Consider the following 15,028-nt stretch of genomic DNA (forward strand, 5'->3'; position numbering starts at 1 on the left):
ACTTCTCAAGTCTTGTAGACTCTCCCCGCCGGCTAGCCATGAGACGCTCAAAGATATGTTGGTCATCTTCGGACCTGGACCACCTTTTGAAAGGGATATTTAGAGCCTTCGAGGTCTTCAACTTTTTAGACTGGTGTCTGGGAGCTCTAAGCAGGAAGATCTCTCCGACAGAGAAGGAGACTTCATTGCTCATCATGTCCTGCATGGACAAGGCCGTACGTGACGGATCTAATGAGCTTGCTGCATCTTTCGTGTCCGGAGTCCTCAAGAAGCGTGAGAACCTTTGCTCTTTCCTGTCAGCTGGAGTTACACCTTGCCAAAGATCCGAACTTCTGTTTGCTCCTCTTTCCAAGTGCCTCTTTCCAGAGGACCTGATTAAGGAGATTGCTGCTTCTTTGATACAGAAGGATACTCATGATCTGGTTGCGTCCTCTGCTCGCAAAGCCACCCCTTTGCCTACCTTGTCAGCTAGACCAAGGATGGACACTCCAGCGTCCCGATTTATTCCGCCCTTTCGTGGCAGAGCCTCCAGCAGAGGAGGTGCTCGTGCCGAAGGGAGACGTGGAAAGAAGAAAGGAACCAAGTCCTTTAAAGGCAGAGTCTGACTGCCAGCTTCTTCAGACAGCAGTGGGAGCCAGACTCAAGAACTTCTGGCAGACCTGGGAGAAGAGAGGCGCAGATGCACAATCTGTGAAGTTGCTCAGAGAGGGGTACAAGATCCCGTTTGTACGAAAACCCCCTCTAGCAACGTCTCCCATCGATCTCTCTCCCAGGTACAGAGAGGAAGACAAGAGACGAGCATTGAAACAGGAAGTGTCTCTCTTACTAGAAAAGGGAGCGGTAGTCAAAGTCCTGGACCATCAAACCCCGGGCTTCTACAACCGTCTCTTCTTAGTGGCAAAGAAGACAGGAGGGTGGAGGCCGGTGCTAGACGTCAGTGCGCTGAATGTCTTTGTCACAAAGCAGACGTTCTCCATGGAGACCACAAAGTCCGTTCTAGCAGCGGTCAGAAGGGAAGACTGGATGGTCTCTTTAGACCTAAGGGACGCATACTTCCACGTCCCCATCCACCCAGACTCCCAACCTTTTCTGAGATTTGTTTACGAAAAGGTTGTCTACCAGTTTCAAGCCCTGTGCTTTGGCCTAAGCACAGCTCCTCTTGTGTTTACGAGGCTGATGAGGAATGTAGCCAAATTCCTTCATTTAGCGGACATCCGAGCCTCCCTCTATTTGGACGACTGGCTTCTAAGAGCTTCTTCCAGTCGTCGCTGTCTGAAGGATCTAAAGTGGACTCTAGATCTGACCAAGGAATTGGGTCTCCTTGTCAATATGGAAAAGTCTCAAGTGGTCCCATCCCAAACTATTGTGTATTTAGGGATGGAGATTCACAGTCTAGCTTTTCGGGCTTTTCCGTCGGCCCCCAGAACAAGCCAAGCCCTGTTATGCATCCAGAACATGCTAAAGAAGGAACGATGTTCAGTCAGGAAGTGGATGAGCCTGATAGGGACGCTATCATCCCTGGAACAGTTCGTAGCATTAGGAAGACTACACCTCCGTCCTCTTCAATATCACCTAGCATTTCACTGGAAAAAGGACAAGACGCTAGAAGCGGTCTCGATTCCCATTTCCGAGAAGATGAAGTCTTGCCTGACATGGTGGAAGGACAGTCTGCCCCTGGCTGTTCAGACTCCCAACCACGTTCTCTTCTCGGACGCATCAGACGTAGGCTGGGGCGCGACATTAGACGGTCAGGAATGCTCGGGAATATGGAACTCGAGTCAAAGGACAATGCATATCAACTGCAAGGAGCTACTGGCAGTACATCTGGCCTTGAAAAGCTTCAGGTCTCTCCTTCAAGGCAAATTGGTGGAGGTGAACTCGGACAACACCACGGCTTTGGCGTACATCTCCAAGCAAGGAGGGACCCACTCACTGACGCTGTACGAGATCGCAAGGGACCTCCTCACCTGGTCAAAAGATCTAAACATATCGCTACTTACGAGGTTCATCCAAGGCAACTTGAATGTCATGGCAGATTGTCTCAGTCGGAAGGGACTAATTCTTCCAACAGAATGGACCCTCCACAAGGATGTATGCAAGAGTCTTTGGGCCACCTGGGGCCAGCCGACCATAGATCTCTTCGCAACCTCGATGACCAAGAGGCTCCCAATTTATTGCTCACCAATCCCGAACCCAGCAGCAGTTCATATAGATGCCTTTCTCCTAGATTGGTCTCATCTAGATCTATATGCATTCCCTCCGTTCAAGATTGTCAACAAGGTACTGCAGAAGTTCGCCTCTCACGAAGGGACAAGGTTGACGCTAGTTGCTCCCCTCTGGCCCGCAAGAGAATGGTTCACCGAGGTACTTCGATGGCTAGTAGACGTTCCCAGAACACTTCCCCTAAGGGTGGACCTTCTACGTCAGCCACACGTAAAGAAGGTACACCAAGGCCTCCACGCTCTTCGTCTGACTGCCTTCAGACTATCGAAAGACTCTCGAGAGCTAGAGGCTTTTCGAAGGAGGCAGCCAGAGCGATTGCTAGAGCAAGGAGAACATCCACCCTTAGAGTCTACCAATCGAAGTGGGAAGTCTTCCGCAACTGGTGCAAGTCAGTATCAGTATCCTCGACCAGTACCTCTGTAACTCAAATAGCTGACTTCCTCTTATATCTGAGGAAAGAACGCTCTCTTTCAGCTCCCACTATCAAGGGTTACAGAAGCATGTTGGCATCAGTCTTCCGTCACAGAGGCTTAGATCTTTCCAACAATAAAGATCTACAGGACCTCCTTAAGTCTTTTGAGACCACGAAGGAGCGTCGTTTGGTTACACCTGGTTGGAATTTAGACGTGGTACTAAGATTCCTCATGTCAGACAGGTTCGAGCCGCTACAATCAGCCTCCCTGAAAGATCTCACCTTAAAGACTCTTTTCCTGGTTTGTCTAGCTACAGCTAAAAGAGTCAGTGAGATTCATGCCTTCAGCAAGAACATCGGTTTCTCATCTGAAACGGCTACATGTTCTTTACAACTTGGTTTTCTAGCCAAAAACGAGCTACCTTCTCGACCTTGGCCAAAATCGTTCGATATTCCAAGCTTATCGAATATGGTTGGAAATGAACTAGAAAGAGTCTTATGCCCTGTCAGAGCTCTTAAGTTCTATTTAAAACGAACTAAACCTTTAAGAGGCCCGTCTGAAGCTTTATGGTGTTCAGTTAAGAAACCATCTTTGCCTATGTCAAAGAATGCCTTATCCTATTTTATCAGACTGTTAATACGAGAAGCTCATTCCCATCTGAATGAGGAAGACCAAGCTTTGCTGAGGGTAAGGACACATGAAGTTAGAGCTGTCGCAACTTCCGTGGCCTTTAAACAAAATAGATCTCTGCGAAGTATAATGGACGCAACCTATTGGAGAAGCAAGTCAGTGTTCGCGTCTTTTTATCTTAAGGATGTCCAGTCTCTTTACGAGGACTGCTACACTCTGGGACCATTCGTAGCAGCGAGTGCAGTAGTGGGTGAGGGCTCAACCACTACAATTCCCTAATTCCATAACCTTTTTAATCTTTCTCTTGAAATGTTTTTATTGTTTTTTTGGGTTGTCCGGAAGGCTAAGAAGCCTTTCGCATCCTGGTTGATTTGGCGGGTGGTCAAAGTCATTTCTTGAGAAGCGCCTAGATTAGGGGTTTTGATGAGGTCCTGTTGTATGGGTTGCAACCCTTGATACTTCAGATCCTAGGGGTCGCTCAGCATCCTGAGAGGATCGCGAGGCTCCGTAAGGAAGACGTACTTAATAAGGCAGAGTAATTGTTCAAGTCGACTTCCTTACCAGGTACCTATTTATTTTGTTTTTGTTATTTTGATAACTTCTAAAATGAAATAAAAATTCTTAGCTCATAATAATGTAAACATATAATGCTGGTCTCTACCCACCCCCCTGGGTGTGAATCAGCTATTATAATCACCGGCTAAGTTAAATATTGAAAAATTTTATTTTTATAATAAAATAAATTTTTGAATATACTTACCCGGTGATTATAAATTAAAGGACCCTCCCTTCCTCCCCAATAGAGACGCAGTGGACCGAGGAGAAAATTGAGTTCTTTGTTTACATTGAGTACTGGGTACTTGGACGACAGATGGCGCTGTTGGGCACACCCGCAACCTGTATAGCGATCGCTGGCGAATTTTTTCCGTAGAGTTTTCTGTCGAGCAACAGAGTTGCAGCTATTATAATCACCGGGTAAGTATATTCAAAAATTTATTTTGTTATAAAAATAACATATTTCAGTACAGTACAGGGTATGACGACTCCTAAAAAGCAGTTCATTGCCACACCACCCTATGTATAAGTAACAACAGAACACTTGTTCCTATCTAGCATCACTCACTGATACTGTAGTGTATATTACAGTACTGTACTGTAGTGTATGTATAGTACTGTACTATCCTACAGCTCGGCTTAATTAGCTAAGGTGAGACGACATATCGCTCGTAAGTGATTGCTGTCTTCGCGAGGTCACTTCACAACCCTACCAGCTCATAAAAAATTGTAATTGGCAACCTTCCAGCTTTGCAGAAAGAATATCCATTGATAAACAACTCCAGGTTTGTATTAGGGAAAAATACAAATCTATAAATTTTTCATTTTCTTTTCAAACTTTTGTTTTATTGTATAAACACTTGGGGTTCATACGTATTGTTTGTTTTTTCCTCTTATGAGTAACAATACAGAGCTGTAATTTCTTTTCTTGTATGTTCCAATTGACCTTTTTTTGCAGTGTTAAAGTGTACGGTATTTACATTATCCCTTTTATGTTTTCTCTCTTGATTACTCAACACTTGGTTACTAATTTATTCTACTCTTTCAAAACCCACATTTTTTATTGCTTTTAGGCAAGCAGCATCAGCTGATGTCTTCTTGAGACCTGGACCATATGGAAAATCTGCAAAGATGGCAGATATTAATTATTGTACCATTCTGATTTCTTTCTGATCAGATGAGAATACTTGAGAAGGCTAAAATTACTGCCAAAACTTTCCTCAGATATGATCTGTAATGTTTAAAATGCTTACAGAAGGCTAAAATCACTGTCAAATCTTTGTTCAGACAGCTTCTATAACATTTACAACGCTTCCGGGCAGCCTCTATGACGTTTTTAATGCTTCCAGAAGGCTAAAATTAGTGTCTTGGGAAGAAAGCAGTTCTTGTAACTAACAACATCAGTGGTTTAGTATAATTAAATAGCAATAACTTGTTTTGTTCTGTAAGTACAAGTTTGTTTTAACAGAGAATTCAGCCGTAACCTTTCTGATTAGTTTTATCTACATCTACTTTGTCTTGCTGATTACTATATTATTATTATTTTTTCAATATTTAACTTAGCCGGTGATTATAATAGCTGCAACTCTGTTGCTCGACAGAAAACTCTACGGAAAAATTCGCCAGCGATCGCTACACAGGTAGGGGGTGTACTCAACAGCGCCATCTGTCGTTCAGATACCCAGTACTCATTGTAAACAAAGAACTCAATTTTCTCTCTGTCGAGCTATCGACAAGACGCTCTTATTCGCCGTTGCTAAACTGGAGTTTTTTCACAACTAATTGGTGAAGTACTTTATTCTAGTTTTGAGCTTTCGCTATGCAGGTGTTTTATCTTCATCTTAAATCTTGAACTCGTTTTGGATAGATTTAATTATGGTGACAAAGAGAGTATGGACTTTCTTTCACTTTTAAATGGCCGACCCTTCCCTTAGACGGAAGTGTGTTTAGGCTTTTAGTAATTCTTATCACGTTATAGATTTTCCTCTATATATTTTATATCTCTCCGCCTTTATTAGGCCTCTTCGATTAACTTTCCATTTATTATAAACATATAAAAATAAATTTTAATGTTTTGTTTATATAGACCTTTCCTGAGAGTAGGCGGTCCTAACTTGGAAACCGAAATTAATCGACGTTGAGCCCTTTATATCGTAATTAGCTTTTAAAGAGCTAAGGATTTAAAACTTTTTAAATGTAATATTTTATGAAAGAATTTCTTTGATAGTCTTCGTACTGTTTTCAAAGATGAACTAACGTTTAGTTTTTTTATGCTACGCAGTTGTTGACGTTCAGGACGTTCAACATGCGCTCTATCGTTACGATAGAGAGAGAGTGTATCACGGTTTCACTTTGCAGTAAGAGTAAATCGATTCTGACGTTTTGTTCATTCTTTCTTAGCTTAAATGTTTTAAATTCTAATTTAAAGGAACTTTTTATTGAAAAACCTTTCAGTTTTTTCCTTTAGTCAAATAACATGTTTTTTTTTTTTTTTGACGAAATATAATTGGGCTCTTCTCTTAGGTGCGAAATCAAGAGAGAAAGAGAGAGAGAGATAGAGACGGAGGGAGAGAGAGGAGAGAAAACGTTCCGTTCAAGCGGGTAACATTGTTCTCGTGTCACTCGCGTCCCTAGTCGCTGTACGGGGAGGAAGGATAAAACGTTTTTAGGTTTTTATTCTCGTCCCCAGGCTATGTGCGGTGAGAGATTGAAAACGTAGTTATATGAACTAGTGTTTAGTCTCTTTCCCAACCACTGATTTTTTTATCTTAAAATGTTTTCTGTTTTTTGCTGGTATTAATGAGCTTGCATTATACGTCTGATTTCGCAATTACTACCTTTTAATGAAGGGTAGAATTGCGTGTTTCAGGTAGAAATAAGTGCAAAACAGAAAATCGAAGTGATAAAGTGATATGCGCAAAGTGTTACAGTGTTGCGTCCGAGGCGCAAAGTGTTACAGTGTTGCGTCCGAGGGTTCGTCTGTTCGTGCCTGTCGTTCACCTAGTCCGGGACCTCTTACATGCTCCCAAGCCCAGGGGAGAAGTAATGTCAAACGACTTATGGGTTCGAGAGGCCTTGACCAACGAACAGACCTTTTTCCCTCTATGGTATCGGGTGTATCTTACCAAGATCTCCCCTACCATAAGACGAGAGAGACGTTGTTTCTCCTCGTCATCCGTAGGCTTTTCGCATAAGAAACCTGTCACAAGGTTTCGAAGCCCATAAGCGAAAGTCAGTCCTTTCAGGACAGGTCCAGCGTCCTGGTTACAACCATTAGGACAGCTCTGACCCTATGCAGTCATCGGATAACTGCTCGCCGCCTAACAAAAGCGTAACACAGACTCCGAGAGTTTTTTTTTGTAGGCAAAGTGTTGCGGTCACAGACGTTACCCTCGTCTCTTACCACAACCATTTCCGTTGATCCTTAATGGGTTGTATGGCAAGACATGCAGTATATGCTTGCCTCCCTTATGGAAGACTATTCTGCCGATTAGTCCGTTGAGTCTAGCCGTTTATCTCATCGATATCCTGGCTTTCAGCCAACCTAACGTTCCTTTGTGCTTACTGTTGACGTTGGCGTAGCTTAGTCACGTCAGTCAGGTTGTTTAGAACCACACTCGATGCGGTCTCGTGTGGTTTTTCAGCCGCATTTGGACGTTAGGCCACTTGCTGATGCTCCTGTGGACGTTCAAGACGTTCACTAACAATCGGAGTTGACTTGTTTTGACGCTGTGCGTCAACCTCCGCATTTTAGAGTCGTTTTGACTGCTCAGTCTAGGCAGTCAAAACAGTCTCGAGTGGACGCTGTGCGTCCTCACGCACCTGTTGTGGTTGACAGTTCAGTTGTTGACAGTTCACAGACTGTCAAGCAGTTACATGACGTTGCGTTCTGGTCCGCTACTAATACACCAGTGAGAGACTCAGCTTTTATCGGACAAGGTTCCTGTAGATGAGGAAGTTGCTGTTCTCCCTCCTACTGATATTCCCTTGAGGACTCTGTCAGATGGAGAGGAGCCTAAAGCTGCTTAGCCTCCTATGGACTTTAATTAAATCATGATGATTTTTTTTAAGGATCTTCGTCCGGATCTTTTTGTAACTGCTGCTCCTCGTTCGCCTAAACGTCAGAGCTTACACTAGGCCTAGCTACTTCGAAGCCGTTGTTTTTAAGCTAGTGCTCTCTCGCTCTCCTAGAGAGCGTTACGTTGGCTAGGCGACTGGTTTTTTCACCAGGAGGAGTTTGGGGGATACAACCTTTGCTTTCCCTTCTTTTAAACTGGTTTATAGTGCGAGAGTCTGATATGACACGAGAGAAGTTCTCGGCTTGGGAGTTCATGCCTCTGCCCAGATAGACTTCTCAATTCTGGTAGACTCTCCCTGGCGCCTAGCCAGGAGACGCTCCAAGTTGTTTACAGGTCAACTTCACAGCTGTTTTCGAGCCTTTGAAGTTTTGCTGTACTATTATGTCACGCATAACAAGGCTTTCAGGGATGATAAACGGTTCCGCCTCAGTCGCTAACCCCGTCTGTTGCCACACCTGCTCCCGTAGACCCTAAATGGGCTTTGCTGCAAGACATGCAGTCCAAGCTTGCGTCCTTGATAGAGGACTTAAATGCGGAGAAGGTTGCTACCGAACCTTCTGGCCAACAACCTTCCAACCGGTCGGTTGTGCGCCCTGTTGACGCTGAGTTAACCTACTCGCGTCTGCCAGTTGAGGTGGTTCCTCCACCGATGCGACCCAGTGTGGGTTGCCAGCCGCACGTTGACGTTAAGCGACGCTCGGAGGTGGTTGTTGACGTTCAGGACGTTCAACAACCAGCAGAGGTGACTTGTTTTGACGCAGTGCGTCAACCTCAGCAACCCGGTAGGGTGTTGACTGCACAACCCAGACGGTCTAGACAGTCTCGGGTTGACGCTGTGCTTCCTCGCGCACCCATGGTTGTTGACAGTTCACAGACTGTGCAGCAGTTCCATGATATTGCGTCCGGCTCCGTCACGCATCCACCAGTGCGACCGGATTCAGCGAGCCAGACGTTGCCCACTCCGTTGCCGTTTCCTCATCAGTTTCGGATGAGGAACCCTCTGATGAGGACGTTGCTGAACAACAAGACGATCAGCCCCCAGCCCTGCTATCCATCCAGAAGATGCTGAAGAAGGAACGCTGCTCAGTCAGGCTGTGGATAAGTCTGGTAGGGACGCTGTCATCCGTGGAACAATTTGTGTCACTAGGAAGACTACACCTCCGTCCTCTTCAATACCATCTAGCTTTTCACTGGAAAAAGGACAAGACGCTAGAAGCGGTCTCGATCCCGGTTTCCGAAAAGATAAAGTCTTGTCTGACTTGGTGAAAGGACAATATCAACCTAAGAGAGGGTCTTCCCCTGGCTGTTCAGACTCCCAACCACGTTCTCTTCTCGGACGCATCGGACGTAGGCTGGGGTGCGACATTAGACGGTCGGGAATGCTCGGGAATATGTAACTCGAGTCAAAGGACAATGCATTTCAACTGCAAGGAGCTACTGGCAGTATGTCTGGCCTGGAAAAGCTTCAGGTCTCTCCTTCAAGGCAAAGTGGTGGAGGTGAACTCGGACAACACCACGGCTTTGGCGTACATCTCCAAGCAAGGAGGGACCTACTCTCTGACGTTATACGAGATCGCAAGGGACCTCCTCACCTGGTCAAAAGGTCTAAACATATCACTAGTAACGAGGTTCATCCAAGGCAACTTGAATGTCATGGCAGATTGTCTCAGTCGGAAGGGACAAATAATTCCAACAGAATGGACCCTCCACAAGGATGTATGCAAGAGACTTTGGGCCACCTGGGGCCAGCCAACCATAGATCTCTTCGCAACCTCGATGACCAAGAGGCTCCCAATATTTTGCTCACCAATCCCGGACCCAGCAGCAGTTCATATAGATGCCTTTCTCCTAGATTGGTCACATCTAGATCTATATGCATTCCCTCCGTTCAAGATTGTCAACAAGGTACTGCAGAAGTTCGCCTCTCACGAAGGGACAAGGTTGACGCTAGTTGCTCCCCTCTGGCCCGCGAGAGTATGGTTCACCGAGGTACTTCGATGGCTAGTAGACGTTCCCAGAACACTTCCCCTAAGGGTGGACCTTCTACGTCAGCCACATGTAAAGAAGGTACACCAAGGCCTCCACGCTCTTCGTCTGACTGCCTTCAGACTATCGAAAGACTCTCGAGAGCTAGAGGCTTTTCGAAGGAGGCAGCCAGAGCGATTGCTAGAGCAAGGAGAACATCCACCCTTAGAGTCTACCAATCGAAGTGGGAAATCTTCCGAAACTGGTGCAAGTCAGTATCCGTATCCTTGACCAGTACCTCTGTAACTCAAATAGCTGACTTCCTCTTATATCTGAGGAAAGAACGATCTCTTTCAGCTCCCACTATCAAGGGTTACAGAAGCATGTTGGCATCAGTCTTCCGTCACAGAGGCTTAGATCTTTCCAACAATAAAGATCTACAGGACCTCCTTAAGTCTTTTGAGACCACGAAGGAGCGTCGTTTGGTTACACCTGGTTGGAATTTAGACGTGGTACTAAGATTCCTTATGTCAGACAGGTTCGAGCCGCTACAATCAGCCTCCCTGAAAGATCTCACCTTAAAGACTCTTTTCCTGGTATGCTTAGCCACAGCTAAAAGAGTCAGTGAGATTCGTGCCTTCAGCAAGAACATCGGATTCTCATCTGAAACGGCTACATGTTCTCTACAACTTGGTTTTCTAGCCAAAACGAGCTGCCTTCTCGACCTTGGCCAAAATCGTTCGATATTCCAAGCTTATCGTATGGTTGGAAATGAACTAGAAAGAGTCTTATGCCCTGTAAGAGCTCTTAAGTTCTATTTAAAACGAACTAAACCTTTACGAGGCCCGTCTGAAGCTTTATGGTGTTCAGTTAAGAAACCATCTTTGCCTATGTCAAAGAATGCTTTATCTTATTTTATCAGACTGTTAATACGAGAAGCTCATTCCCATCTGAATGAGGAAGACCAAGCTTTGCCGAAGGTAAGGACACACGAAGTTAGAGCTGTCGCAACTTCCGTGGCCTTTAAACAAAATAGATCTCTGCGAAGTATAATCGACGTAACCTATTGGAGAAGCAAGTCAGTGTTCGCGTCTTTTTATCTTAAGGATGTCCAGTCTCTTTACGAGAACTGCTACACTCTGGGACCATTCGTAGCAGCGAGTGCAGTAGTGGGTGAGGGCTCAACCACTACAATTCCCTAATTCCATAACCTTTTTAATCTTTCTCTTGAAATGTTTTTATTGTTGTTTTTGGGTTGTCCGGAAGGCTAAGAAGCCTTTCGCATCCTAGTTGATTTGGCGGGTGGTCAAAGTCATTTCTTGAGAAGCGCCTAGATTAGAGGTTTTGATGAGGTCCTGTTGTATGGGTTGCAACCCTTGATACTTCAGATCCTAGGGGTCGCTCAGCATCCTAAGAGGATCGCGAGGCTCCGTAAGGAAGACGTACTTAAAAAGGCAGAGTAATTGTACAAGTCGACTTCCTTACCAGGTACCTATTTATTTTGTTTTAGTTATTTTGATAACTTCTAAAATGAAATAAAAATTCTTAGCTCATATGATGTAAACATATTTTGCTGGTCTCTACCCACCCCCCTGGGTGTGAATCAGCTATTATAATCACCGGCTAAGTTAAATATTGAAAAATGTTATTTTGATAATAAAATAAATTTTTGAATATACTTACCCGGTGATTATAAATTAAAGGACCCTCCCTTCCTCCCCAATAGAGACGCAGTGGACCGAGGAGAAAATTGAGTTCTTTGTTTACAATGAGTACTGGGTATCTGAACGACAGATGGCGCTGTTGAGTACACCCCCTACCTGTGTAGCGATCGCTGGCGAATTTTTCCGTAGAGTTTTCTGTCGAGCAACAGAGTTGCAGCTATTATAATCACCGGGTAAGTATATTCAAAAATTTATTTTATTATCAAAATAACATATTGTTATTATTATCATTATTATTATTATTATTGTTATTGTTATTAGTATTGTTATTATTTATTATTATTATTTATTATTATTATTTATTATTATTGTTATTGTTATTATTGTTATTGTTATTATTATTGTTATTGTTATTATTATTATTATTATTATTATTATTATTATTACTAGATAAGCTACAACAATAGTTGGAAATGCCCAATGGCTCCAATAGGGAAAAATAGGCCAGTGAGGAAAGGAAATAAGGAAATAAATAAACGATATGAGAAATTATTAACAATGAAATACTTTAAAAACGGTAACAACATCAAAACAGATAAGTCATATCTAAAGTATAAAAATACTTATGTCAGACTGTTCAACATATAAACATTTGCTGCCACTTTGAACTTTTGAAGTTCTACCGATTCAACTACCCGATTAGGAAGATCATTCCATAACTTGGCCAGAGCTGGAATAAAGTTTTTGATTTTTGTTGTTTTGAATACCTTGAGAAGGTTACCACTTTTAGTTCACATTACTTGGTAAGTAAACTGAAGTTGGTATTATTATTATTATTATTATTATTATTATTATTATTTTTATTATTATTATTACTACTTGCTAAGCTACAACCATAGTTGGGAAAGCAGGAGGCTATAAGCCCAGGGACTCCAACAGGGAAAATAGCCCATTTGATCTCAACAGGATTGTGTTCACCCATATACTTTTAATCAGTTCCCTTAAATGTAATCCCTCCTAGTTATCCAACTACTTTAACTTTTTACTGTACCGTTTTCCAACTATTCACCTCGACATTTAGGGTTGTGGTAATGTCCCTGACTGGTGAACACCAGACTGGGGCTTGTCCCTGCTCAAACTGTATAGTTTCTTTGGTTTCTGCAACCTCGCCATACTTGTGAGTTAAGGAATGGGGGGGTTTGGGGGAGCCTACAGGTCTTATCTGCTGAGTCATCGGCCTGGCTCTCCTTGGTCCTAGCTTGGGTAGAGAGGGGGTTTGGGTGCTGATTGTACGAATATAGGTTAATCTCTATGGCATTTTCCTACTTGATAGGGCAATGTCACTGTTCCTTGCCTCTGCCATTCATGAGCGACCTTAAAACCTTTAAACAATTAAAAGAAAAACTGTTCAGGTGAGCCCAATGAAAATTTAGGAATGTGTCTCTGCTTAAACTAGCTTATAGTAATAATAGTAATGCAATATTTTGTGTTGAATGATTAAACTTATGCTATTATGTACCAGTATGGTTGTTGAGGCCAGGTAAGAAATTAGCTTGTGAAGACCATAGAAGTGACTTATGATTTTTGTATCTTTCAGGAGTTTTATGGCAAGGAGCTCAAGGAATGGATGTAATTCCTGGGGCACGGGAAACCGTTCAGAGGTTTCACGATCTTGGGAAGAAAGTATTTTTTGTAACTAACAACTCAACAAAGACACAGGAGAGCTACTATGAAAAATGTAGTGCTTTAGGATTTCATATAAAGAAGGTATGGATTTTGTGCTACAGTATAGTATTTTTTTGATGCTCAATTTTTTCAGAAAGGTTTTTGAAGTTCTGTTTTATTAGCGTCCATCTGTATTCATACGTTTATAAATCAATGGTTGATGCTTGGTTCAACTTGCGCAGGACACGAGTAGTTGCTTTTAGAAAGCTGGAAGGCAAGTCTTCTATTGTCAATAGAGATGATAGAATTTATGGTAGTAATATCAGTTAATGGTCTGTAGTATTTTATTTTACTTTCCAGAATCTTAAATCCATAATTTGTTTTTGTTTGCACATAATTGTTCAACCAAGAATGAAAAGAGGCTGTAGTATAGAAAATGATTTTCAAATGGTTTGATTTTGATTATTAGTACGTCTGGTAGTAATCTCTTCCTCATTATTAATTGAGGATTTCAAACTTTGTACAAAAGTAGACCGTCAGTCCGTCACTGCATCTAGTACATTTGCCTTGTAATTTCAAATCCTTTTGCATTATTGGAAGGCATTTTGGCTGAAATTACAATGAAGGTAGACCACTGCGAATAGATTTGTATGAAAGGAGACTAACCATTTACAGTATCTGCCGTTAAGTCTGTGAGTTAGTCTACGCTTAGTCTAATGATTGCACTCCTCTTACTCTGCTGAAAAGGTACTAAGGTAGAGCTTCTCCATCTGTCTTGTCTGTATCCTATAATTGTTATTATTATTATTATTACAGCAGTCTCATATTTTTTGCTTATTGTAATGACTTTATTTCAGCAGGTATTAGCATTTTTATTTTACATTAAACTGTATATCCACTGTACTGTGTATTTAGACTACATACATATTTTTTCCTATTACTCAAGTTGTAGTGTCTGTATCTGAGTATTTTGCTCACCTTCTAACTGCGTAACAAGTGCTTTACTATACCAGTCATCACATAGCTTAGCAGTATAGTATACAGTAGTCCCTCTCATTACATACGGGCTTTCCTCGTGATTGGGCAACTCTGGAAAAAGGAAAATTGAGTATCATGTCACACTTCTAACTCGGTACGGAATTCTCTCTGTCAGATGGTGTTCTCTCTGCGCATGATAACAACAAGAGATTTTCTGTTGCCAGAGTTATAAGAAATATATTTGTTCCGTAACCGAAATACAAACCACGCTATTTACAGAGGGTTTACCTTTTAGCGCAGCTGAAATGACGAGCCAATAGTTTTAACGAGGGTTAATTACCCCCACGCTAGTTAGCGGGGGGTGGGGAAGGGTAGCTTGCTACCCCTCCCCCCTCCACACACCGGTGACTTGCTTCACTTCACTTTTGGCTCGGCGGTGATCAGACGTGTCTGCTCATCGTCCTCGTGACAGCCTTTAATTTTCTGCTCTTTCTTTTCAGCGTGTGTGTTGGTTGGAAGTTGACCTTCATTATTTTTTTTTTTTTATTTCCTCTTTACAATGCGTACGTGCCCTGGAGTTGCCGGCCGTCTTTGTGGCACTTTCATGTCGGACGTAACTACGGATCCGCACACCCTCTGCCCTTAATGTCGGGGCCGACTGTGTGACCAGGAGAACATGTGCCGTGAGTGCAGGGAGTGGTCTGCCTCCCAGTGGGAGAGGTTTGGCCATCGGCGTAAGAAGAAGTCCAAGAGAGACCGTTCTCCTCCGGGGTTAGCCTTGAAGGAGGAAGGTTCTTGGGACTCTTCTTCCGCCGCTCAAACCTCCTCCGAAGCTCCCCCTCGTCCGCCTCCTAAG

The 15,028-nt window shown here is 43.2% G+C and overlaps 2 protein-coding genes across 2 annotated transcripts in view; one reads left to right on the top strand and one right to left on the bottom strand.

Annotated features, from left to right (window-relative positions):
* The window catches only part of LOC137615159 (transient receptor potential channel pyrexia-like), a 495,727-nt gene extending 480,796 nt beyond the window's left edge, over positions 1-14,931 (bottom strand). The window contains 1 exon segment of the mRNA XM_068344796.1: positions 14,928-14,931. The gene's annotated coding sequence lies outside the window, so the exon portion shown is untranslated.
* Positions 1-15,028, top strand: part of LOC137615160 (glycerol-3-phosphate phosphatase-like) — a 50,032-nt gene that overhangs the window by 5,165 nt on the left and 29,839 nt on the right. The window contains exon 2 of the mRNA XM_068344797.1: positions 13,127-13,296. Within this exon, the coding sequence (XP_068200898.1) occupies positions 13,127-13,296 (170 nt within the window). The remainder of the gene's footprint in view (positions 1-13,126; positions 13,297-15,028) is intronic.

This window comes from Palaemon carinicauda, chromosome 21 (assembly GCF_036898095.1).
Source record: "Palaemon carinicauda isolate YSFRI2023 chromosome 21, ASM3689809v2, whole genome shotgun sequence".
Classification (NCBI taxonomy): domain Eukaryota; kingdom Metazoa; phylum Arthropoda; class Malacostraca; order Decapoda; family Palaemonidae; genus Palaemon; species Palaemon carinicauda.